Source organism: Saccopteryx bilineata, chromosome X (genome assembly GCF_036850765.1).
Source record: "Saccopteryx bilineata isolate mSacBil1 chromosome X, mSacBil1_pri_phased_curated, whole genome shotgun sequence".
Lineage (NCBI taxonomy): Eukaryota > Metazoa > Chordata > Mammalia > Chiroptera > Emballonuridae > Saccopteryx > Saccopteryx bilineata.
Genome location: NC_089502.1, coordinates 38594340 through 38619384, shown reverse-complemented (window position 1 = coordinate 38619384; position 25045 = coordinate 38594340). Strand labels below are relative to the sequence as shown.

Here is a 25045-nt window from a genome sequence, read left to right as displayed (position 1 = left end):
TCAACCTAGGCATGGGGACTATTCCCTGAAGGGGCCTCATTCATTCATTCATTTACTCATTCATTTACAGAGTCAGAGAGAGGGATAGATAGGGATAGACAGACAGGAATGGAGAGAGATGAGAAGTATCAATCATCCATTTTTCGTTGTGACACCTTAGTTCATTGATTGCTTTCTCATATGTGCCTTGACTGTGAGGCTACAGCAGACCGAGTAACCCCTTGCTCGAGCCAGCGACCTTGGGTCCAAGCTGGTGAGCCTTGCTCAAACCAGATGAGCCTGCGCTCAAGCTGGCAACCCTGAGGTCTTGAACCTGGGTCCTCCGCATCCCAGTCCAAGGCTCTATCCACTGTGCCACTGCCTGGTCAGGTGGGGCCTCGTTTATTATTTTCTGGGCTCTTGATAATTCACGCCCCTTCCTTCCTGGGTCATATTTGAGGTAGGCCTTGGAGAATAATCCTCCTTGGAAGCTGAGCAGCTTTCTCAGACTGCTTTTTAGTCACAGAAAATTGAAGGTCTAAGGGTCATTTTATCTCATTTGGATGGTTTTAGTTCTTATGGTTTCTTTGGCTCTGTGGTTAATTTATTGTGCTGCTTCACTGTTTAGTTTATTAGCTTCATATGCCAATATTCCTACTGACAATTGTCTTGAATAATAGATACATACACTTCTTAGATTTATTTTAATGCTTTGCTTTCTTATCCTTATGTTTCTCTTTACTTGATAGCAGTTACCATGAGCTTATCAGGCACTGATGGAAGAGCCATACCTTTGTATGTTTTTCCATAAGTTGGTTTGTCCAAGTGCAAGTATTCACTAGGTGTTACATGCTTAATTGGATTCTTGCTTTGATGTATAATGCAATCCGATTTTAACAATCTGATTCTTGTTTTGAGTCTGAGTTTTAATGTTCTTTTTTCAAAGCATTTACAATTTTATCTTCTGCAGCTTTGGGTTGAAGTAATTGCCTTTTCCATTGAGAACTGCAAGTTCATTATTTCCACCCCAAATTAGGTTTCTCTTACATCAGTTCTCTACTTCTAGTTACCAATTACAGATTTAATCAAACTAGTTTAGGCCAAAGTAACACCCCTCCACCCCAAATTTCAACAGCTTAATGTAGGACAGTTGTTCTTGCTAATTAATATGTTAGGCCTTTGTCCATCAGATTTACTCAGGGACTCGGGCCAATAAGACGTGAGCTTTCACAACCACCTTGGTGCAGGGCTAAAGATAGGAAAATTGAACACTGGCTCTTAATATTTTTGCTCATATTTAATTGACCACAGTTTAAATAGACACAAGTTTTAGAAACATGGGCTCTTAAGTCCATGTTAAATTGTCAAAGTGTGGTTCTTTATGATTACTTCCCCTGATTCCCTCTGTATTCTTATTATTACCAATTTTTGCTGCTAGTTATTTGGTTGGTTGTTTTTGCTTTCATGACAGTCTGTTATGCATAACTCTGAACCTTTTAAAATCATTTTGCTTTCACAAAGGCAAGGATTTGAGCCAGAGGGAGTGGTGTTTGAATTATACCATATCCTGCTTAGATAGAGTGAAGCTGAACAACCAATTATCTACCTTTGTCCCAAGCTAGATCTCTAGATGGAATGCTTTCTTTCAGCAAAACTATTGTTGAGCCTACTGATTTTGAAGCTTTTAAGGCAAGAGGCCACCAAAAAAGCGTAAAATAGCAATTCTTTATTATATTTTAGTATCTGCATTGGTACCAGAGTTGTATATAGGTAGGAAATAGAATAGTCACCTAAATCAGGCACTAGAATGAATGATACCTTTTGGAGCATTATTGTAGTAGTCACTTCCAAATTTGCCAGCTAAGGTTTTTTTTATTCAATTTTATTTATTGAATTTAGAGTACAGAGAGAGAAAGGGGTGGGGAGGAGCGGAAAGCATCAACTCATAGTAGTTGCTTCTCTTATGTGCATTGATCAGGCAAACCCAGGGTTTTGAACCGGGGACCTCAGCATTCCAGGTTGACACTTTTACCCACTGAACCACCACAGGTCAGGCTGTCCCTTCTAAATTTAAATATTATTGGTGCAGATCACCTTTATTAATTGGAGGAGATTTTGAAACAGTCAGGTCTTTATTGATGTGTGTTGTTTGGTTTCTTGATTTCCTCTTAACTATATTTCTGTATTCAATAAAGTCTCTTCAGCACAGAGGACCATGTTCTATGTCTCCTCAGGACACAGTTACTTTATACAGCTACTCCCAGGAGGTAATCTTCATAGTGTCATTGAGCAGTCAGATATAATGGTCTGAAAGAGGGAAAATGATTTTCTTTTCACCCATCATACTTCAAACAAACTACTTATATTCCTGTCTTAAGTATTATACCTCGTAGTGCCTTCACAGTGATTGGTTAATTCATTCAACAAATTGATTGATCATCTACTGTGTTCCAGACACTGTTCTGTATGCTGGCATTAGAGTACTCGTAGTCAGTCTACTCTGAACCTCTTCTGTAGTGAGTGAGTTAATATAAATTACCAGTCAGTTTCATTTACTGAAAGTTAAATGTAAAGCTCTCCTGTAGACTGGAGAGTTGGCGTCAAAAAGGTAACTGAAACTATAACAGTGAATAGTTCATCCAAGAGAAAGGAAGATAATGAGATAAGCATCTAAAATAGAGCCTGTGGATCACCAAATCTTAGCAAATGGGTAGAGAAGGAACAGCCAAGGAGTGAGGGAAAAGCAGGAGAGTGTGTTATGGAAACCCCAGGAAGAGACTGTTTTAAGGGGCAGTTAAGTGTCAGTTGTTTCCTGGAGGTCAAACAACATAGGACTGACAAGTCTACTAGGGCTTTTGCCATGGGGACCATTGTTGACTTTGAATACAGTTTCTGAGGATCATAGGGGTAGCAGCCACATTTAAGTGGATGGTAAGGAAGTGGAGACTGCAGTGAGGAGAGTATTCATGCAAAGTCTGTTACCATTTATTGAATGTCTCTCTGTGTGTTTTGGGTGCTGTGGCCTAATCAGAAACAGTTTGTAGTCTCATGAAGTTTTAAAAAATCAAAGCACCTTTTTCTGTTTAAAAAAAAGTGTGTATAAATCTCTGCATAAGATGTCGGAAACACAAAGTTTACCTGGTAAGGCAAATGGAGGATAGAGATTGGAGGAAAACATCTTTGTTACACAGTTTTAGACTTGATTTTTGAATCATAATGATGTATTACTTTCTGAGAAAAAAATATAAAACAATTAAAGTAATTTGGGGACTTCTAAAAGAAATAACCTGCCTATACAGGATTTACATAAAGATTGGCTTCTCTGTGTTTTATTCATCAAAATACTATTTCTTGAAATTTAGGATCAGATAAGAGTCTAATATTATTTGAGAAACCAAACTTAGAATTGTAAACTTTCTTCCACACTTACAGGTGATGGTAAATTCTGCAGCAGTTGCAGCTTCCTGTGCCAATAACGTTCCAGCTCCAGTCTTACCTAACTGTGCAGCAGTTAATCAAGCTAGTAGTGCCTCTTCAGTTTCCTCACAAAATGCAGTCCAGCCTCTATTTGTATCTTCACCCACAAATGGCAGGCCAGGTAGGTTACTAGTGGTCACTTTTTTTGGAAGCCTCTTTTCCTACTCATGAACATGCACATAAAACCATTCTAGTGATTAGATAAGACTACTTTAATTTCCAGAATTGCATTTGTTTAACCTACTTAATAGAATATATTCTATAGTTGAGGAATCTGTGGGATTTGAGAGGTCCTGGAGGCCTGTTCTTTTTGCAAATATGACTTTGTTATTGATTTTGTTGTTAATGATTTTCTTACCCCACTGAAAATTTAAGAGACTTGTATTAATTTCTCAAACATCGAGTTAAGTTTTACTAGAAGGTAGAGGTGTTTTTACACTTCACAGAATTAACATCTTACAAGTTTGCTATATAATACATTTCTACATAATGAATCATTTTCCCATGAATGTTACAAAGGCTATAGTTGCTAGAATTTAAGAAATCTATTTTACAATCTTGGTTTTACAACTTAACTATGTAATTTTGAACAGGTTATTGAACCTTTCTTATCTGTGAACTAATGGGTACTAATAGTAACAATTTATGAAGTAGTTGTAGAATTCCAATGAGATAAAATAATATAAAATTCTCGGCAAAACTCTGGGAAGATGGGGGCAACAATAACATAGCTTTTAAATCTGAGTCCCCAAATACATGGAAATAGCAAAACCAAAAGCCATGGACAACCCAAGAAAACTAGAGGACAGAGTACCCCATGAACTGCAAAATATAATCAGGTAGGACAAACCACTAGTCACAAGACCTGCATGCTACCAGAGTTTATGTGGGAGCAAGAAGACAAGCATTGGTGATGGTGATGTTGTCTAATGGACCTGAGAACAGTAAATCCCCAAAAGAACTAATAAGAATTTGCTGAAAATTGAGGCGGCCAAGTTTGAAGAAGCAACTAAGACTGGGAAGCAATTTGGCCTATCCAATACTAGGTGAGTGCTTTGGGTGCATAGAATGGGACTGAAGGACCTGGCTCTTAAGAACTTTCAAAACTGACCCGCTTGTTCTCCCTTTTAGGATAATATTCTTTACTGGGAAGAAACTGCTGAGAGTGGAATCATAAATGATCAGGATAGGGAAAAGAGCTGGTCCAGACTACAGCTGAGGAGGGGAACAGAGCCATAGACTTCTAGAAAGCAATAATAGATTATATATATATATATATATATATATATATATATATATATTTATTTATTTCCTACAGGGACAGAGAGAGTGTCACAGAGAGGAACAGATAGGGACAGACAGGCAGGAACAAAGAGAGATAAGAAGCATCAATCATCAGTTTTTCGTTGTGACACCTTAGTTCATTGATTGCTTTCTCACATGTGCCTTGACCGTGGGCCTTCAGCAGACCGAGTAACCCCTTGCTTATGCCAGCAACCTTGGGTCCAAGTTGGTGAGCTTTGCTCAAACCAGATGAGCCCACAGTCAAACTGGCGACCTTGGGGTCTCGAACCTGGGTCCTCAGCATCCCAGTTCAACACTCTATCCACTGCGCTACCGCCAGGTCAGGCCAGTTATATATATATTTTTAACATTACATAAGAAAAATAGCAAAGAGAGACCTGGGGGCCCTGGCCCATTAACTGGATTGAAGTATTGTCCGGATATGCCAAGGCTGTGGGTTTGGTCCCCAGTTAGGACACATACAAGAATCAAGCAATGAATGCATAAATAAGTGGAACGGCAAATCTATGTGTCTGACTCTGTCTCTGACTCTGTCTCTTCCTTCCTCCCTCCCTCTTTCCATCCCACCCTTTTTTTTTGCTCTCCTTCCATTCCTCCATCCCTCCATCCCTCTTTCCCTCTTCCTGTCCCTCCTTTCTTTCTTATAAAAAAGAGAGAGAGAGAGCCCTATAACATTAGAAAAGCTTCCTGTACTCCACCTCATTCTAAAGTTCATGAAAAATAATTTTATATAAAAATGAACAGATGAAAAGCACTAAGATCAAATTCTATACAAAGATTTTTTCTTAACAGAGAATCAGAGAGAGGGATAGATAGAGACAGACAGGAATGGAGAGCGATGAGAAGCATCATTAGTTTTTCGTTGTGACACCTTAGTTGTTCATTGATTGCATTCTCATATGTGCCTTGACCGTGGGGATACAGCAGACCGAGTAACCTCTTGCTCGAGCCAGCGACCTTGGGTCCAAGCTGGTGAGCTTTGCTCAAACCAGATATGCCTGCACTCAAGCTGGCAACCTCGGGATCTCATACCTGGGTCCTCCGCATCCCAGTCCAATGCTGTATCCACTGCACCACTGCCTGGTCAGGCTATACAAACATGTTTTAAGGGCCCTGGCCAGTTGGCTCAGTGGTAAAGTGTCGGCCTGGCATGTGGATGTCCTAGTTCGATTCCCAGTCAGGGCACACAGGAGAAGCGCTGTCTCTTTTTCTTCACCCCTCCCTTCTCGCTTCTCTCTTTCTCTCTCTTCCTCTCCTGCAGCCATGGCTCTATTGGAGTGAGTAGGCACCAGGCATTAAGGATGGCTCTGTGACCTCCACCTCAAGTGCTAAGAATAGCTCAGTTGCAGAGCAATGAAGCAATGGCCCAGTAGGGGCTTGCCAGGTGAATCCAATTTGGGGAGCTTGTGGGAGTCTGCCTCTGCCTCCCCTCCTCTCACTTAATAAAGGAATTAGATGTTTTAATTAAAAAAATAACATCCTTATAGACATTAGAAGCATGTCAGAAATGTGCTCACTAAACAGAACGTGTTGGAATCCACCTTGAGTGTGTATTCAACAAAATCCATACTTGAGAAACTCAACAGGTCAGAGTGCCCATATTTTTCAAGGAAAATCTGAAAGAAATTGATAGGGATCAAGAAAGGACCAATAGATTAAAAGAGATTAAAGACATCAACTTTTAAAAAACTGTTTAGGATGCACATTTGGATGACAGAACTCTTAAATATAAAAGCACAGGATGTGATTACTATGAAAGTCAGGATAATGGTTAATTATGGTGAGAGGAACAGGGTTTGTAATTAGGATAGGGAACAGGGAAGTTGGCTGGTTAAGTTTTATTTATTGACCTGGATAATGTCTACCTTAAAATCATTCATTTGATTTATTTTCTTTATCTGTTTCACTTATAGTTTAAAAGTTAAGTGCTTATTAGGACAACCTGAAACAAAACCATGCAATATATGTTAATGACCATAGACATTTTTTATTGTAAATGTTAATGTAGACACTGGTTTCACTACATTGAGACTAATTGTAGGGGAAAGAGTTGACTTTCCTTCCAGCAGACGTCTGAGCTGTAAACAAAAATTAAGTGACAGGTGAATCAAGCATTGTAATCCTCATTTCTGTAGTCATTGAACACTTAACCCTGTAAATACCAAATTTGTGTTTTATATAGGGTATTTCTAGAAATGTATACTGTACTGCCTGCATATTTTCACTTTCTGTTCTTTGAGTCACTTACGAACTTCAACTATAATTCTGCCAGGCCATGTCTGCTTTGTACTTGCTCCTTATCATCGCTACTGTTGATATTTGGCTCTGTTGACTAATGAGTTTGCCGACCACTGCTCTAGATGAAACAACTTCATGTTTTCTGTTGTTGTTCACGTGACTGTCTTGCAATCCCATTCCATCCTCCTAAATCACTTCCTGTCTGCCAGGTAACTAGATGCCATGATTGCTTTTAACATGAGTCTCCTCTTAGGCATCAAGTGCTGTTATCACTGGGTTTTGGTAACTTCCCAAGGGTTTTGCCAAGGCTGGGACTAGTGACTTACTTGCTCTAAAGACAGGTTCTGTGGGCCAGACTTAGGGGGAGTTGAGAAGGGCATTCACTCTGGAGGTTTTGGTCATATAAGTGCAGGTTTGTATACTTTCTTTTTAGAATTTTGATATTTTATTCATTCTGAATTTTTTGGCCTTAATTTGATGGCTCCTTTAGTTTTGCACCTCAGTGTACCTTAGCCTCGGCCATGCCTTTTGATCTCTAAAGAATCCACATCCTTGCTATGTATTCATGTTCTGTTCTGAAATGTGTGGAAGAAGACTGCAGATAAATAGGCAGAGGGAAATAAGCCTTTTAAGTACATTATGTTGATTTTCATTAATATTTTAGAAAAATTTGCTTCCATAGTTCTGGAGCCTTGTAGTAGTATGCCTGTTAAGCTCTAGAGCCCTATTAAGCCTGTGAATGAGATGCTATAGATCTCTACAGCAACTAGAAATTATAAAAGCTTTTTTTATTTTAAGGCTTATTGTAATACATATTTAAAAGAAAGGTAAATTCACACAAAGTAACTTCCAAATTTTTTTTTCTGCCAGGCATGTGAGAACTTATTTAACTACCTCTATGTATAGTAGTTGGTTTTTACCTAGTGATTATAATTGCATTCTACTATCTTTAGCTAACTGATCTTACTCCATTAGCTTTTTTAATAATTAAATTTATTTTGGCCTTAATTTGATGGCTCCTTTAGTTTTGCACCTCACTGTACCTTAGCCTCGGCCATGCCTTTTGATCTCTAAAGAATCCAGGTCCTTGGTATGTATTTATGTTCTGTAGAGCATCGGACTGGTACAAGGAGGACCCAGGTTTGAAAACCTGAGGTCGCTGACTTAAGCATGGGCTCATCGGCTTGAGCACGGGCTCACCAGCTTGAGCGCAGGGTCGCTGGCTTGAGCATGGGATCATAAACATAACCCCATGGTCGCTGGCTTTAGTCCAAAGATCACTGGCTTGAAGCCCAAGGTCTTTGGCTTGAGCCTAAGGTCGCTGGCTTGAGCAAGGGGTCACTCGCTCTGCTGTAGCCCCCGGTCAAGGCATAAATGAGAAAGCAATCACTGAACAACTGTCTGTCCCTATCTGTCCCTCTCTCTGTCTCTGTAAAAAAATAAAATAAAATAATAAAATGTACTGTTTGATTTATATATAGTAAAATTTGTTTTTTGGTACCCAGTTCTGTGTTTTGACAATACATAGAGTTGTATAACCACCATAGTCAAGAAAAAACAATTTCGTCACCTCTGAAGAATTGTTTATCAATCTTTAAATCATTCTAAGACAGTGGTCCCCAACCCCCGGGCTGTGGACTGGTACCAGTCCATGGGCCATTTGGTACCAGTCTGCAGAGAAAGAATAAATAACTTACATTATTTCCGTTTTATTTATATTTAAGTCTGAACGATGTTTTATTTTTTAAAATGACCAGATTCCCTCTGTTACATCCGTCTAAGACTCACTCTTGACACTTGTCTCGGTCACGTGATACATTTATCCGTCCCACCCTAAAGGCCGGTCGGTGAAAATATTTTCTGACATTAAACCGGTCTGTGGCCCAAAAAAGTTGGGGACCACTGCTCTAAGACACAGATCTCCTATTGCTATTACCCTGTAACTATATAAAGGGTATAGATAATTGTATCATTAATATTTATGTCAGTGAATGAAAACAAACTGTTATTTCTAATACTTGGCCTTAAATTTCTCTAGCTAAATTATCAGAATAACAAACACCTTGTGTATACTGTTGCTATACTAAACTAAGTGTTCTAAAGACTGAATTTAAACCTTTATGAACAATGAGACTAAACTTTGTAAAATTATAGTGTAGGTAATACAATGATAAAATTTAGTACCGGAATTTCCTTTTTCTCTCTCTCTTTCTTAGGTAAAATAAATACTTCATTGTTTTGTTTTCTTGTGAGAGAGAAAGAGATAGAGGTAGAGCGAGGAACAGACAGGAAAGAAGAGAGATGAGAAGTATCAGTTCTTTGTGGCAGTACCTTTGTTCATTGATTGCTTTCTCATATGTGCCTTGATGGGGGGGGGGGGCTACAGCAGAGTGCGCGACCCCTTGCTCAAGCCAGCGACCATGGGGTCACATCTATGATCCCAAGCTTAAGCCAGTGACCTTGAGGATTCAAACATGGGTTCTCTGCGTCACAGTCCAATGCTTTAGCAGTGGTCGGCAAACTCATTAGTCAACAGAGCCAAATATCAACAGTACAACAATTAAAAATTTTTTTGAGAGCCAAATTTTTTAAACTTAAACTATACAGGTAGGTACATTCCTTATTGAGGTAGCACCCACATGTGGTATTTTGTGGAAGAGCCACACTCAAGGGGCCAAAGAGCCGCAGTTTGCCGACCACTGCTCTTTCCACTGTGCCACTGCCTGGTCAGGCCATTGTTTTATATTTTTTAGAAACCAGCCTGTATGACAACTCAAAAATTTATAAACCTTGTTAACATCTCACCACTTTTTTTTAAAATTTCACACAAAGAAATATGGTAGTTGAAAACTAAAAATGCTAGAGAAAGCATTCTAATCATGATTCGATATTAATTTACATATTTATTTTAGCATAACATATATGCAACCAAATAGAAAGCCATCTTTTTTTTCCATAAAAAAAAAAAAAAAACCGTTCACAGTGGACAAAACTGAATCAAAACCATCTATTATGAGGAGAAATTCTAAGTTCTGTTTTGAAAGAAAGCAAAAGAAGCTTATTTATTTCTACCTATTTAAGTCACAGGCCCCCTTATTTTGGCAATATTCTATTATTAAAAGACAGAAGAGCCTGACCAGGCGGTGGTACAGTAGATAGAATGTCAGACTGGGATGCGGAGGACCCAGGTTTGATACCCTGAGGTCGCCCGCTTGAGCGCGGGCTCTTCCAATTTGAGTGCAGGGTGGCTTGAGCATGGGATCATAGACATGAGCCTGAAGGTCACTGGCTTGGAACCCACGGTTACTGGCTTGAACCCAGGGTTCGTAGCTTGAGCAAGGCTTTGCTGTAGCCCCCCAGTCAAGGCACATAGGAGAAAGCAATAAATGAACAACTAAGGTGCCGCAACAAAGATTTGACACTTCTCATCTCTTTCCCTTCCTGTCTGTCCCTCTGTCTCTTTCTCTGTCATTAAAAAAAAAAAAAAAAAAAACTATCCTTATAATAAAAAAGTCTTGGCAGTGCAAAAAGTACATAGTGTTTAATATTAGATTCATTTCCAAAATAAAAATACTATATAAGCTATAATAAAATTGCATTTGTCTTGGCTAATGTAACAATGCTTACAGTGTAAGAACGTTGGCTATTTGTAGGTAACCTTTTGTAATTCTACCCTGCTATTAGTAATGTCAGTAATTAAGAACAGCTTTCACAGCAGAACAGTTTTTCTTCTTGGAAGTAACACTAACTTGGTTGCTTCAAGCTCTCAAAAAATAAATCAGTATTACACACAGCAAATACTTCAGAAAGGTCAAAACATAAGGTAGTGTGAAGAAATATGTTATTTATAAGTTGGTTAAGTTTGGAAGTTTTCAAGTTTTAAAATTCTATAGAGGGAATCGATTGGAAAATTTTGTATACAAATCCATATTAGGCTTTTGATAGTTTAGAAAAGAAAATCAGGCAAGGAATGGCAAACAAACTTACACTTAATAAAGATTTTAATTAAATTCTCAATTGTTTTTCTAGAATGTAAAGATTTTTGTTATAAAAGTTCTTAATTGCTTTCTAGAGTGCAAATTGATGTCTAAAATTTCATACATTCTCTCATTAGTACTCTTAATTCTATTATCTATCTTTAAGTTGTGTTTAGAGTTAAGACAGCCCTTTTTTCCATAAGTTCACTTTCTTATAGGATAATAAATATGTCAATTTAATACTACATATTGGAGTAAATGATATGACAAAATTAGCTCTCGGGACTATTTATCTTAATTATGTTTACTAATGTAATATTGTACAAGTGTGTCACCAAAATCCTTTGAAATGTCAATTAATTTTTAAGGTTCCTCATCTCAAGATTTTTAATGATTAAAACTATGTATATTATGCCTGACCTGTGGTGGCTCAGTGGATAAAACATTGACCTGGAAATGCTGAGGTCGCTGGTTCCAGACCCCAGACTTGCCTGGTCAAGACACATATGGGAGTTGATGCTTCCTGCTCCCTTCCTCTCCTTTCTAAAATGAATTTAAAAAATCTTTAAAAAAATAGAACTACAATAATACTTCCAAAATAAACTATGATTTTTTAAAATAATATGCTTTATAAATTTCTTATGAAAAACTAGTTTGACCTGTGGTAGCGCAGTGGACAAAGCATTGACCTGGAATGCTTAGGTCACTGGTCGAAACCCTGGGCTGGCCAAGTCAAGGCACATACAATTAACTACTATGAGTTAATGCTTCCTGGTCCTTCTCCTGCCTTTCTCTCTCTCTCTATCCTCTCTAAATTCAATAAATAAAATCTTTAATAAAATTAAAATAGAAGAAATACTGCTTTGTGTGTGTGTGTAACAGAGACAGAGAGGGGCAGATAGGGACAGACAGGAAGGGAGAGAGATGAGAAGCATCAATTCTTCATTGTGACTCCTTAGTTGTTCATTGATTGCTTTCTCCTTTGTGCCTTGACTAGGGGGTTACAGCAGAGCGAGTGACCCCTTGCTTGAGCCAGCGACCTTGGGCTCAAGCTGGTGAGCCTGAGCTCAAACTGGCGACTTCGGGGTTTCACACCTGGGTCCTCCGTGTCCCTGTCTGACGCTCTATCCACTGTACCACGATCTGGTCAGACAAGAAATATCCAATTTTAAAAGGATTTCATCTCCTGAACATTACCTAAAAGCAATAAGGAAAGCACGAAACAGAAACCTGAACCTGATTTTCAGTGAAATTAGGACATCTAAGTAACCCCAAACAACACATGAGGAAGAGTTATTAAATGTGGTGAAGAGTAAATACAGGAAAGTAAGTACATGGAAGCAGGATGCTCCTGCATAGAAGTTAAACAAAGCCTATTCCAAGTACCACTGTGCTGCAAAATCAACCTCTTAGTTAAAGCAGTGGTGTTTTTGTGGGCTGATGGTAGAAGCTTTTCCAACAAGGTTTGTCACAAAATCTTGAGAAGCAGAAAAACAGGTAAAGAAAGAAATACACATGCATCCATAAAAAAATTATAATAAAATGGAAAAAGAAAAAAAAAGCAAAGTGCTTAAGTTTCTATGTATTTTGTTGTTAAAGAGATGCATAGAGGGAAGTGCTTGAATATCTAAGTCAGCTAAAATTTCAATTAACCTTGAAGGGTTCTATCTTTTTTTTTGGTGAAAAAAAGCAACAGATTTATCTGGCATACTGTTTATATGGAGATACTTATTTACCACATTGTTTTATTTTGTATCATTGAGGAATGTATTAGTACTTAAACATAATTATATTTGAATTTCTTATGTCAAAAAATGTGAAGCTCTTAAGTGAGTATTGTTTTTAAACTACAGTAACAGGTATAGAAAGTTAAAGAGCTAACATTTTATCCAGTCTGTCTGTTTTAGATTCTGTACATCCTTAGAAATGGAACTGTCATGATTTAGAGTTTTCGGATGTTATGAAGTAGAAACCTTCAAAGATTACCTAAATCTATAGTCTGCAAATAAGTCTCTCTTATTAGCTTCTGCATTTTGTGATTTGACTGAGAATTTCAGATGGCAGAAAGCATCTTTAACTTTATATTAAGCTAAGTAAAACTTTTGCTTTTGTGGTATTTTATTTATGTACCTCTTAGCTAATAATATTCACAGTCTTGATAGTCAAAGCTCTGAAGCTTCCAGTTTTTCCTTCTAGTTCCAGGTAATTAACCTTAACTCAAAATAACCTGTAATAAACTCTAGTTTTCAAGAGGCATGTCTAAGAGAATCTGGAGCAGTTCCCCTTCCAAGTTTTTGTTTTTAAGTTAGACCATAATAATTTGAGTCATTTGACCCTGTTGGAGAGACACAAAAGAAGTAGAAGATGAACTGCTCACAGTTATGTATTGTGACTTTATGGTTTGTTTTTTAGTGATAGCTTCACCATCCTATTCATACCTCGCTGCTCCTGTGCCTGCTGTTGCTGCCTCTCTGCCGCCACCGCCTATACCTCCGCCGCCTCCTCTGCCTTCTTCTCTTCCACATGAGGTGGGAGAGGCTTCAAACTTACCACCACCACCACCTCCACCTTATTCCTGTGATCCAAGTGGCAGTGATCTGCCTCAGGGTAAGTGGATTTTGAGATTTGTGTGAGGGTTAATTAGGTTTGGGATTTTTTCTTTTTTTAATTTTAGAGCATATCTCTGGTTAAGCAATAGGAATAGGGTGGGAGAACAAATGGAAATTGACTTGACAGCACCAAGGAAAGGAGCAACTGAAAGCTGACAATATCTTCTGTATAATCAAGAAGTGCATGGTTGAGTTCACTTATGCTGCTGCTTTTTGGTAGCTACATGTTTGCCTTGAAGAAGGTTCTCAACTCAATAGTTTGCTCTCAACTATTTTTCTTGAAAAGAGTCAGCACAACGTTTTTTTTAACTTAAATTCCTACCAAAAATATATGAAATTAGTACAATGTTTGACATTTAAAATTTAGGATTCCGACTGAATTTTGAAGACTGGGAAGACTTTTTTCTTTTTTTTGAGAAATTAGGGGTCTGATTTGTCTTGGATTTCAGCCGTGTGTTCTTGTTTCCATATTTAAACTAAGGAGTAGCCTTCCATTGGATGTTCTTTGTTACTCCTCAGTTTCTCAGTGTTTCTCATAAGATGATTATAGTTGAAAGGTTTTTGTAGGTTATTTATATTTTATTTGTTATAACATTCTCTTGATTTTTCTAGCTGTTTCTCTATTCTATTTTGTTTTTTCTTCCAGCCCCTAAGGTAGCCACCAAAATCATCTTCAACTTCGTTCTGTCCTTTTTCTCTACCTTAAAACTTCCATATCACCTTTATGTAGATGATCCCTAAATCTGTCTCAGCCTGGCCTGTGAGCTTGCACGGACTTGTCTTTAGCTACTTGGTAGACATTTTCACTTGGATTTCTTCCTTTCACTTAAAACCCAATCAGACTATGATGAAAGTCCTCATCTTTAGCTCCCGTCTTTCTTCTCTCCAGCCCATGCAAAATATTGATTCTTCTTGATTTCCTATTTTGTTAATAATGTATCATGTATTGGTGCTTCATTTCTTTTTATGGCTAAAAATATTCCATTATATGGACACAATACATTATTATCTATTGGTTAATGGACATTTGGGCTGTTTCCACTTTATGCTATTGTAAATAATACTGCTATGGATATTCGTATACAAGTTTTGTGTGCATGTATGTAAATGCCAAGGAGTGGATTCCCATGCTATTAAAAGTGGCAGTTAATATATGTGTATGTGACAGTAAATATGTAATAAATACAAGTATCAGAAGTCTCCACCTTAAAAAAGGAGTTTTCCGATAGTTCAGTCGTGCTCTTTCCCCATACATCTAGTTTATGTTCATTTGCGAAATTTATTTTTTTGTGTGAGAGAGACAGAGAGAGGGACCGACAGGGACAGACAAGAAGGGAGAGAGATGAGAAGCATCAGTTCTTCGTTGCAGCACCTTCGTAGTTCGATTGCTTTCTCATATGTGCCTTGACTGGGGGGCTACAGCAGAGCGAGGGACCCTTTGGGCTCAAGCCAGCGACCACTGAGTCCTGTCTATGATCCCCTGCTCAAACCAGCGACCTCGCACTCAAGCTGGTGAGCCTGCGCTCAAACCTCGGGGTTTCGAACCTGGGTCCTCTTGTGTCCCAGTCCGATGTTCTATCCACTGTGCCACCACCTGATCAGGCTGTGAAATATTTTAATTAAGTTCTCTATCTGGAGAAATTTTATCATCTTAGAATTTATTTCTGGTTACCTTGCTTACTACCTCCTCTTTTTGTCATTCTAGTTGTGGTTAGTTGTGTTAACTAAAAACAAAGTGAATTGTTTCATAAGCACTAACTACCTCAGTAGGCATTGGTTATCAGCATTAGTATAGCATTTAGTGTGAACTATATAGTAGCTACATTAACTGAGGAAAAAATATGATTGCTTATGTAGTAGATTTGTATTTTTTTGTGTGACAGAGAGAGAGAGAGACAGATAGGGACAGACAGACAGGAAGGGAGAGAGATGAGAAGCAATAATTCCTTGTTGCAGCACCATAGTTGTTCATTGACTGCTTTCTTATATGTGCCTTGACCAGGGGTCTATAGAAGAGCAAGTGATCCCTTGGTCAAAATAGCAACCTTGGGCTCAAGCTGGTGAGCCTTGCTCAAACCAGATGAGCTCACGCTCAAGCTGGCAACCTTGGGGTTTCGAACCTGGGTCTTCTGTGACCCAGTCTGATGCTCTATCCATTGTGCCACTGCCTGGTCAGGCTAGATTTGTATTAAAATAAATTTTTACTCCTGAGACGAGTAAGAAAATGCCTTTATCAAATTTTTCTTAAATATTATCAGAGAGGGATTCCTGTAACATTTGCTATTATTAAGAATAGAAATAAAATACACATTTGGTGATTCAAACTTGGATCAGAACATGATCTTAACCTGTAGTGGTAGGTAAACAGTCATTTTCTGTGGTAAATGGTCATTAACTGTAAAGTAGAACTGAGCATGGTGTTGATGTGGGAAGGCTACATTAATATCTACCTTAATTCTCAAAGAGGGGCTTTTAAGTAGTAGTTCTAATTGTTTATATAGTCTCACTAAAATTAAAATTTTTAATTTTAGATACAAAAGTTTTGCAGTACTATTTCAATCTGGGATTGCAGGTAAGAATCCTGTTAAAATTGTTTTGATAAACTTTATATTAAAAACATATGCTGTTGATAATCAGACTCTTGAACATTAAGAGTCAAGAATATTGTGAGGGGCCTAAATTTTTATTTTTTGTCTTTATAAAGTATCTCTGAAGATGACATAGGTCACATTTCTACTTTAACCACCCAGTGCTTTAGTTTTTCTTATAAAATAGTTGTTAAATTTTGGTGAGTGGTGACTTTAAGCAGCACAGCTTCAGCACATATTGGCTTCCATATTTAACATCATGTACCAACACTTCATTATATTTTTCTGTCTCAGAATAATAATTGGGTTATTTATCCTGCTTACTTAAAACATTTTGGCTATTTCTGCATTTCATGTGAAAAGTAATATGACAAATTAAGACAATAAAAAACTGTATTATTTTTAAGCACTCATGTGTTAATAGATAATTTGCCAAACACTTGATTTTCACTTCTCCCCTGAGTTGTAAAAGGTGGGTACTGGCCAAAACCTTAATGCCCTGAGTTGTAAAAGGTGGGTACTGGCCAAAACCTTAATGCCACTGAAAGGTGTCTCTGATTTCAGGTAAGAGCTCTTTTGTTTTATTTTAAAGGGATCTTTTTCCCCCCAAAATACATTTTTCTTTTGATACAATAAAATGGTATCTTTCCTGAAAAGTAATGATGCATCTTAATATATGTGATAGTAAACCAGGTAGTTTCCTGGATAATGCTCAAAGCAGTTCATATTCCCAGGCACTAATTTCTTAAAACCTTGGACATATAATTTCCAGAAAATTATCTTCCCCAACTGCCACACATTTGTAAATTAAGAATAGTGGAATAGGTTTTTGTTCTTTGGATTATATTTCATGAAAACAGTTTCAAGAGGCCCTGACCAGTTGGCTCATTGGTAGAGTGTCAGTCTAGCCTGTGGATGCTCTGGGTTCGATTCCCAGTCAGGGCACACAGGAGTAGCGACCATCTGTTTCTCTATCCTTGCCCCTCCCCCTTCCCTCTCTCTTTTTCTCTCTCTTCCCCTTCCGCAGCCATGGCTCAGTTTGGTTGGAGCGCATTAGCCCCGGGCACTGAGGATGGCTCTGTGGAGCCTCAGGCACTGAAAATAGGTTGCGAGCATGGCCCCAGATAGGCAGAGCATCGGCCCCAGGCAAGGTTTGCCAGTGGATACTGGTTGGGGCGCATGCAGGAGTCTCTCTTATCTCCCCTTCTCTCACTTGGGGGGAAAAAAACCTTTTTTAGTATTTTTTCTTTAAATATTTGACAGCATGATTTTTTTATTGCCTGTATTGTGTCCCATCATGGATATATATCATCATTCATTTATCCAGTTCCCTATTGTTGAATATTTAGGTTGTTCAATGTATTTTGATTTTAAAAATAATACTATAAAAGACATCTCTGTATAGGTGTCACTGTGTATATCTTATTTCCTTCAGGTGCTTTCCTAAAAGAATCTCTTATGTCCTAATGTGAAGTACAGATGCTGTAAAAGATCTTAAAGTTGTAATAGAGAATAGATTTTCTAAGTGTCCTATCTTTTAGGTTAAACAAATCATTGCTACCCTACTTGAAAACCATGGCCCAACTTTTTTTTTCTTTTAAGAGAGGAACTGTACCACTTGAAGTAAGTGTTCATTTTCTTAACGTGTTTGTTTTTTCCCTTTCTTACCCAAGTTCTATCACCACAACTACTGGCACTCCATGGTCTGTGTGCCACAGATGCAGCAGCTCCATGTAGAGAATTACCCAGTCTGTCCTGGGATACCTACTCTGGTAGACCAGACTGTTCCTCAGCTGTACAATGAGGTGGGGAGACAAGATGGCGCACAGGTAGAAGCACCAGCAAATGGTGAGTATGTAATGAGATTGCCTTCCAGAAGGATGGTTGGAAAAAAAGAAGAAAGACAATTGGATTTTATACTGTGTAATTCAGTAATGGCCTTCAGATATTGTATTAGGTCCAAATACTAGACCAGTGTTTCTCACAGGATGGTCTGTGCGGTTGCTCAGGCCCTCTGAAGGGATCCATTAGGTCAGAAGTATTCATCATATTACACAGGGTTCTTTTGTCCCTTTCACATTGTTACATTTGCATTGAGGGTACAGAAATCAGAGGTGGATAAAACTGCTGGCACCTAAACACAAATCAAAGCAGAGCACCGTACTGTGTTAGTAATTGATGGCTTCTTTTCTGCCACACACTCATTATGCAGTTGCCAGTTTTACTTTTTGTTTCATAAAAGATGTTCTTGTTTTCACTACTTATTTATCTTTGAATTGTACTTAATGTTTTGTGTGACAAAACTGGGAAGTGCTCATCAGGCACTTGGCATACTGAAGTGTGATGTTTAACTTAAAGGGATTTGTGAGGTTGCGTTCTAAGATGAAGTCACTGACTTTTTTCATAGAACACTAGTTTTGCTTGAAAGAATGATAGACAAGTCCTTGCTGGATAGCTAGGTGGGTTACACAGAGGTTGCCAGTTCAATCCCTGGTCAGGTCTCATATAGGAACAGATTGATGTTCACATTTCTCTCTCACTAAAATCAATCAATAAATTTAAAAAAATAAAAAAAATGATAGACAAAACAATGGTTATTCAAGGGCAATCTGGCAGACATTTTCTCAAATGAACAACATAAGCCTGCCACTTCAAGGAGAACAAACGATAAAAATTTCAGCTTTCAAATAAAAGTTAAAAGTTTGGAAAACATGGATCTGCCATAAGGAGCTTGACAGCTTCTAAGTACTTAGATGGTGCTATTCATGAATGTGGCTTTTCACATTGTGTAATGAAATGTGTCAGCATTTGGAAAGTCATAGACAAAACAACTGCCCTATGGTCTCAAACTGTATAAACCAATGAATAGTATTTTTCCAGTTGCTAATCTGTAATGTTACCTGTGCAAAGGATGGAAAATTCACATTGCTACTTATGTTTAAGAAACTACAACTTCCTTAGTTATAGTGTAGCAACAGAAGAGATCTACAATTATCTGAAAAGGCTACTTATTAAAACACTTACCTCTTTTTTAAGTACATATCTGCATGAGGCCAGATTTTCTTTATATATTTCAACCAAAACAAAATCATAATAGGTTAACTACAGAAGCAGGTATGAGAATCTTGCTGTTTTCTATTAAGCCACACATTAGAAATTTGCACAAGTGTAAAACAATGCCACTTACGTCACAATTTTCTTTTGTTTGGAAAAATAAACTCAATTTTCTAAGATTTCGTGTTAACATAAAGGGCTTATTTTTACATGAATTAGTATTTTTTACTTTCACAGTTGAATTCCTAATATGGTAAATATTGATAGATATAAACCACATAAACGAAAGCTATTTGGGATGCTCAGTCTTTAAGAGTTGTAAAGGGATCTCAAGACCAAAACATTTGAGACAATAAGGATGTTTGCTTTATTTGTCAGTTAATGATATAATACAGATGGAGGTGTTTTGTAGGCTTTAGAATAGGATCTTTGGACTACCCTTCTTGGAAAGAATCGTCAGGAAGTAAGAAGAATGGGTATAGACCAAGCTAACCAAATTGGTTTCTCATTCCAGCACTGCTGCTTGATGGTTGTGATCTTAACTAAGTTATGTAGCCTCCCTAAGCCTGTTTTCCTGTAAAATGGGAAATGCCTGACTTGCCAGGGTTGTTATAAGAACTAAGTGAGACCTGATGTATAAGTATACTGTGCCTGGTGCATGTGAGGAATGTGAATTTCTTTTTTCTCTGTCCTTCCTTTTTTAAAGCATATTAGTGGTTTTGGAGTAGTAGCACTATAGAATCTTACTCCAAGTATGGTGGTATGATGTGGCCCATGGTAAAATAATAATAATAAAGTATAAATCTTCATTGCATTTTTGTACCAAATACCCTTTTTTTGTGACAGAGAGAGGGACAGTCAGAAAGGGGGAGAGATGAGAAGCATCAATTCTTTGTTGCAGCACCTTAGTTGTTCATTGATTGCTTTCTAATATGTGCCTTGACTCAGGGGCTATAGCACACAGAGTGACCCCTTGCTCAATGCAGCGATCCTGTGCTCAAGCCAGAAACCTTGGAGTTTCGAACCTGGGTCCTCTGCATCCCCGTCTGACGCTCCTCCTACTACGCCACCACCTGGTCAGGCCCAGATACCTTTTATAGAGCTGTTTTTTATTTGTAGTAAACCATGAGACAGTGGCATTCTTAATTTCACAGAATGAGCTAAGCTAAGTTATCCCAAATAATGAAGGACTTCTTTTTGTGTAATACAATATTTATATCAGGGGTCCCCAAACTTTTTACACAAGGGGCCAGTTCACTGTCCCTCAGACCGTTGAAGGGCCGGAGTATAAAAAAAAAATCTATGACCAAATCCCTATGAACACTGCACATATCTTATTTTAAAGTAAAAAAACAAAACAGGAACAAATACAATATTTAAAATAAAGAACAAGTAAATTTAAATCAACAAACTGACCAGTATTTCAATGGGAACTATGCTCCTCTCACTGACCACCAATGAAAGAGGTGCCCCTTCCAGAAGTGCGGTGGGGGCCGCAGTTTGGGGACCCCTGATTTATATAGTCACTATAGCAAGATCACAACAGCTACTATTTCCACTGAAACTGACTCATGGTAGCAAAACTGCTGTTAAATTATAATGATGCTGTGATCTTAATGACATTGAAGACATGACACTTAAACGTTAAAATTCACTTCAGAAATATACCTTCATGCGTAGACTAGACTGTATAGACACCTGAGTTGTTAATTGCTAAAGTAAAACAAAATTATTATTTGGATGGTATGTGTTATACTGGACAACTACTGGATAACTTAATTGTGACCAAGTCTTGCTAGAACTTAATTGACTAGAAGGACTCTGGCAAGTGTTTCTTTTTTTATTTTAATTATTTTTACTCATTTTAGAGAAGATAGAGAGAGATAGAGGTAAAGAGAGAAAGAAGGGGGGGGAGGAGCAGGAAGCAGCAACTCCCATATATGCCTTGACCAGGGAAACCTGGGGTTTCGAACAGGCAACCTCAGCTTTCCAGGTCGCTGGCTTTATCCACTGTGCCACCACAGGTCAGGCCTGGCAAATGTTTCTTTAATGTATTCCGTCTGTTGGTGCCAAAAATCATCTCATAAAGATAGCTGTCACTAGGTGGAACACATTTGGCACATTACACATGTGTGTGTGTGCGTGTGTGTGTGTGTAAGTTTTAATATTTTTTAAAATTAAGAAATGTTAATTTTTAATGCTATTTTAGTCACATTTTATATCTAAAGTGTTCCTGTTCCAATTGCTGTGATCTTATTGTTATTACTAAATTTCATTATTGCTAATAAGAACATCCATTTATATTGGTGTTTAGTAAATCTTTGTATATAAAGTATACTACGTGCATTCTCTGTTTCAGGTACTTTTCCAAATGCTGACGCTGCGTCGATCCCTCATGGAACAGTCTATTATTCAGTGATGCCAGATCCCTGTGGGCAGCCACCTTTGCCGAGTTTTGACTCCTGCCTTCCCATTATGCCGGACTATGCCTTTGTTGCCCCCTGGCATGCCATTGGTGCAGCATATGCTGGTTCTCCTCAGATTCATGGTGCTCTGAATCCTGGGCCAGTTGGCTATATTGCTTCACCTCCCCCAGTTCCACATTATGTACCTCAGAATATGTAAGATTCAGCAGTATGATGTATTCTTGCACTGCCATTTGTCTTGCTGTTTTGATTTTTTTTAAAAACGGTTTTATGTTAGTGTTTAAGTGATTTAGGTGGTTAGAGTGGATATTATGGTTATTATATTTGTCTTTACGGTTATTTTATCTTTTGATTTAAAAATAGTACTTTAAAATAAGAAATATTACTTTAGGTTTTGAATAAAGAAAGTGAAATGAATGTACACCTAGCCCAATGTTGAACATACTTGGCTGTATTCAGCTCTCTTCCTGTCAGCCAGCTTGTCAGTGTTATATTAGCTGATGGTGCCAATTGACAAAAGGAATAAGTCATACGAACTACTTCCTTGGTTTACATGTTACACATCATATTCACCTATAAAATTTGATTAACTTACACTTTTCTCTAGAAAGTAAAACCAGGAGCATTTGTTTCTGGGTAACTAACAATATTAAATGAGAGCTCTTCGAGTTTCTTAAGAATTGTCTGAACTGAGTTTCATTCTGTGATATTAATCAGTTTTGAAGGCACATGATGCTCTGCTTTTGATTTATTCCACACACTATTCCTTGTTTAATATTGGATTTATGTAACTGTTTTACTGCACAGTATTGGATTGGTGTTCTTTGCACAGTTAGCAGTAAATAAAAATTAGCATTTAAAATTGCTAAAATGGCTGGGATTTTCTTCATTTTTGCTTTTTCATAGCAACGAAAAGTACTAGATATTTGACTGTTTTATTGTTTTCCCTGGTATTTTGGTTATAAATGTATATGAATTTATAGCATGAACTGGCTGGGCCAGTTGAAATGTTATTTGGCCTCAAGCCATTGCATGTATAGTACCATATCTGTTTTGGTTTTTGTTGTTGTTTTCCCTTGAGCATGTTCCTTTTTCTGTTGTTTTTGTTTTTTGTTATTTCTTTTTTTAATCTGTTCACTTCCTTGTAGAACTTTAATCTAGACTTACTTTCTTGTTGTCCTATAGTTCCAATAGTTGTCAGATCTTTCCATTTTTGTTTTTAGATTTACCTTGTATCTCCCCAGGCCCACCTTGTCTTTAATTTTCTGATACATAGTTTTTCAGCCTCTCTGTCTTCTCCTTTTCATCTACCCAAAGAACACAGAATTCTCTATATTCATCAATTCTCCTCTGAGGGGTAATTCAGTATGAATGCTTTGCTGTAGTTCAGTTCACAAACAGCTGTTTCTTGTGTGTGACAGACAGAGAGAGGGACAATAGGGACAGACAGGAAGGAAGAGAGATGAGAAGCATCAATTCTTCGTTGTGGCACCTTAGTTGTTCATTGACTGCTTTTTCATTTGTGCCTTGATGGGGGGGGCTACAGCAGACTGAGTGACCCCTTGCTCAAGCCAGCGACCTTGGACTCAAGCCAGTGACCATGGTGTCATGTCTATGACCCTGAGCTCAAGCTGGTGAACTCGCATTCAAGCCAGCAACCTCAGGGTTTCAAACTGGGGTCCTGCATGCCCCAGTCTGACGCCCTATCTACTGCACCACTACCTAGTCAGAAACAAACAGCTATTTTTAAAGTATTCTTTCATTTCCATAAAACCTGTTTGTATTGCCTTTTTAAAGGCTTATTTATGCTTGTGAATTCGTCTGTCCTTTCCCACCTTCATCTATAGCCCAGGCCAAAAGAACCATTTAATACCTCAGAACTTGCAGTGCTTGAACAGTTGGAAGAAGAGTGGAAACCATTGCAAAAATGTTCTCTCTTCAAGGTACTGTTCTCATGATGATTGATATTAATAAGGTCCAAATTGGTTAGTGTACTATTTAAGGCTTCTGCTTCATCATAGACATGGAACTGGTTTTGTAAGTGCTTGCTTTACAAGTTGGCATCTGACAACTTTAGTTAAAAAAAAAAAAGATGAACAATAGTGTACTGATCTTTATAACAACTTAACTCTATGTTAATATTTTACCTTCTCTGCTAACCTCCCGAGTTCTCAATTTGTGCAGCCTACAAATTGTTTTATGTTTTAAGTAAAGGTTTATTTTTGTGAAGCTTAAAACATGGAGCAATCCCCTCTTCAACATTTTCAAAACATGCTAACATTTCTGAAATATACATGACTCAGAACAAGTGATTTTCATCTACAACTATCATTAGATTATTTTCTTTATTTATTTAGGAATTAAATTTAATGGGGTGACATTGACATTAGTCCATAGGAACACATAAATTTCAAGTATATGTTAGCTTCTAAGGGGTGTTTTAGAAGAGTGTAGTCTATCTTGAGAATGTGGGTCTGGAAATTGGTTTTGGACAAGCACAGTTGCCTTAGGCTTCTGGTTGATCTGTTTTTATTTTAAATTTGTAGATTGCTGCCTTCCCTTGAGTTCCATTACTAATTAACACAATTTAATGTGATGCTTGTTATTAACTTAAACCAGAGGTTAATGATCAACCTAATTGTTACTGTCACCTGTGTTGAGGTCAACAGTATTTATGGTTCATTTAAATTACACAAGTATAGTCCACTTACTTGTGTACTACTATCAGTCTTCTCTGAGAAATCAAGGCGTGTACCCTGACCTTGCTGTTGTTTTGGGGTTGGGCTGGTGAAGGGAACCTGTCTTGCTGCAGAAGTTTGCATTGTCTTTCGAATGCATCTTCCAGATAAAAAGGATATATCTTTTCTGGTTAATAAAATTAAAAAAAACCTTAAGACGTAATATGTTTAATCAGTCTATAGTAAAAACATGGTGGTAGATCTTTTTTTCTTTTTGAGTGAGAGTAGGGGAGATACAGGACGGACTCCTGCATGCATCCTGACTGGGATCCACCTGGCAATCCCTGATGAGCCACTCACAATCAAGCTGTTTTTAGCTCCATGGAGCCATCCCCAGTGCTGCGGGAAGGGGACAGGGAGTGAGAGGGGGGAGGGATGGAATAGCAGATGGGCGCTTCTCCTGTGTGCCCTGACCAGGAATCGAACCTGGGACTTCCACACGCCAGGTTGGCACTCTACCACAGAGCCAACATGCCAGGGCCATTTCTTTTTCCATATTACTTCTTTAATTGTCCTTGATGTTACAATTTTGTCTGTTTAGAATTTTTGGTGGAAGGAGATACACAGGTACTGTGGTTTGTTCTGGTCCCTTCATTTCCACCCCCTTCCTGAGATAAATCTGGTCACACCAAGGGTAGAAAGCTGAATCATGTC

At 38.0% G+C, this 25045-nt stretch overlaps 1 protein-coding gene across 1 annotated transcript in view; it reads left to right on the top strand.

The window, feature by feature from the left end:
- ALG13 (ALG13 UDP-N-acetylglucosaminyltransferase subunit) overlaps positions 1–21962 on the top strand; it is a 75483-nt gene extending 53521 nt beyond the window's left edge. Inside the window, 5 exon segments of the mRNA XM_066250448.1 lie at positions 3412–3577; positions 13389–13583; positions 16117–16157; positions 17847–18021; positions 21587–21962. Of these exon segments, the coding sequence (XP_066106545.1) occupies positions 3412–3577; positions 13389–13583; positions 16117–16157; positions 17847–18021; positions 21587–21852 (843 nt within the window). The 3' untranslated portion in view covers positions 21853–21962.
- Positions 21963–25045: the final 3083 nt, after the last annotated feature.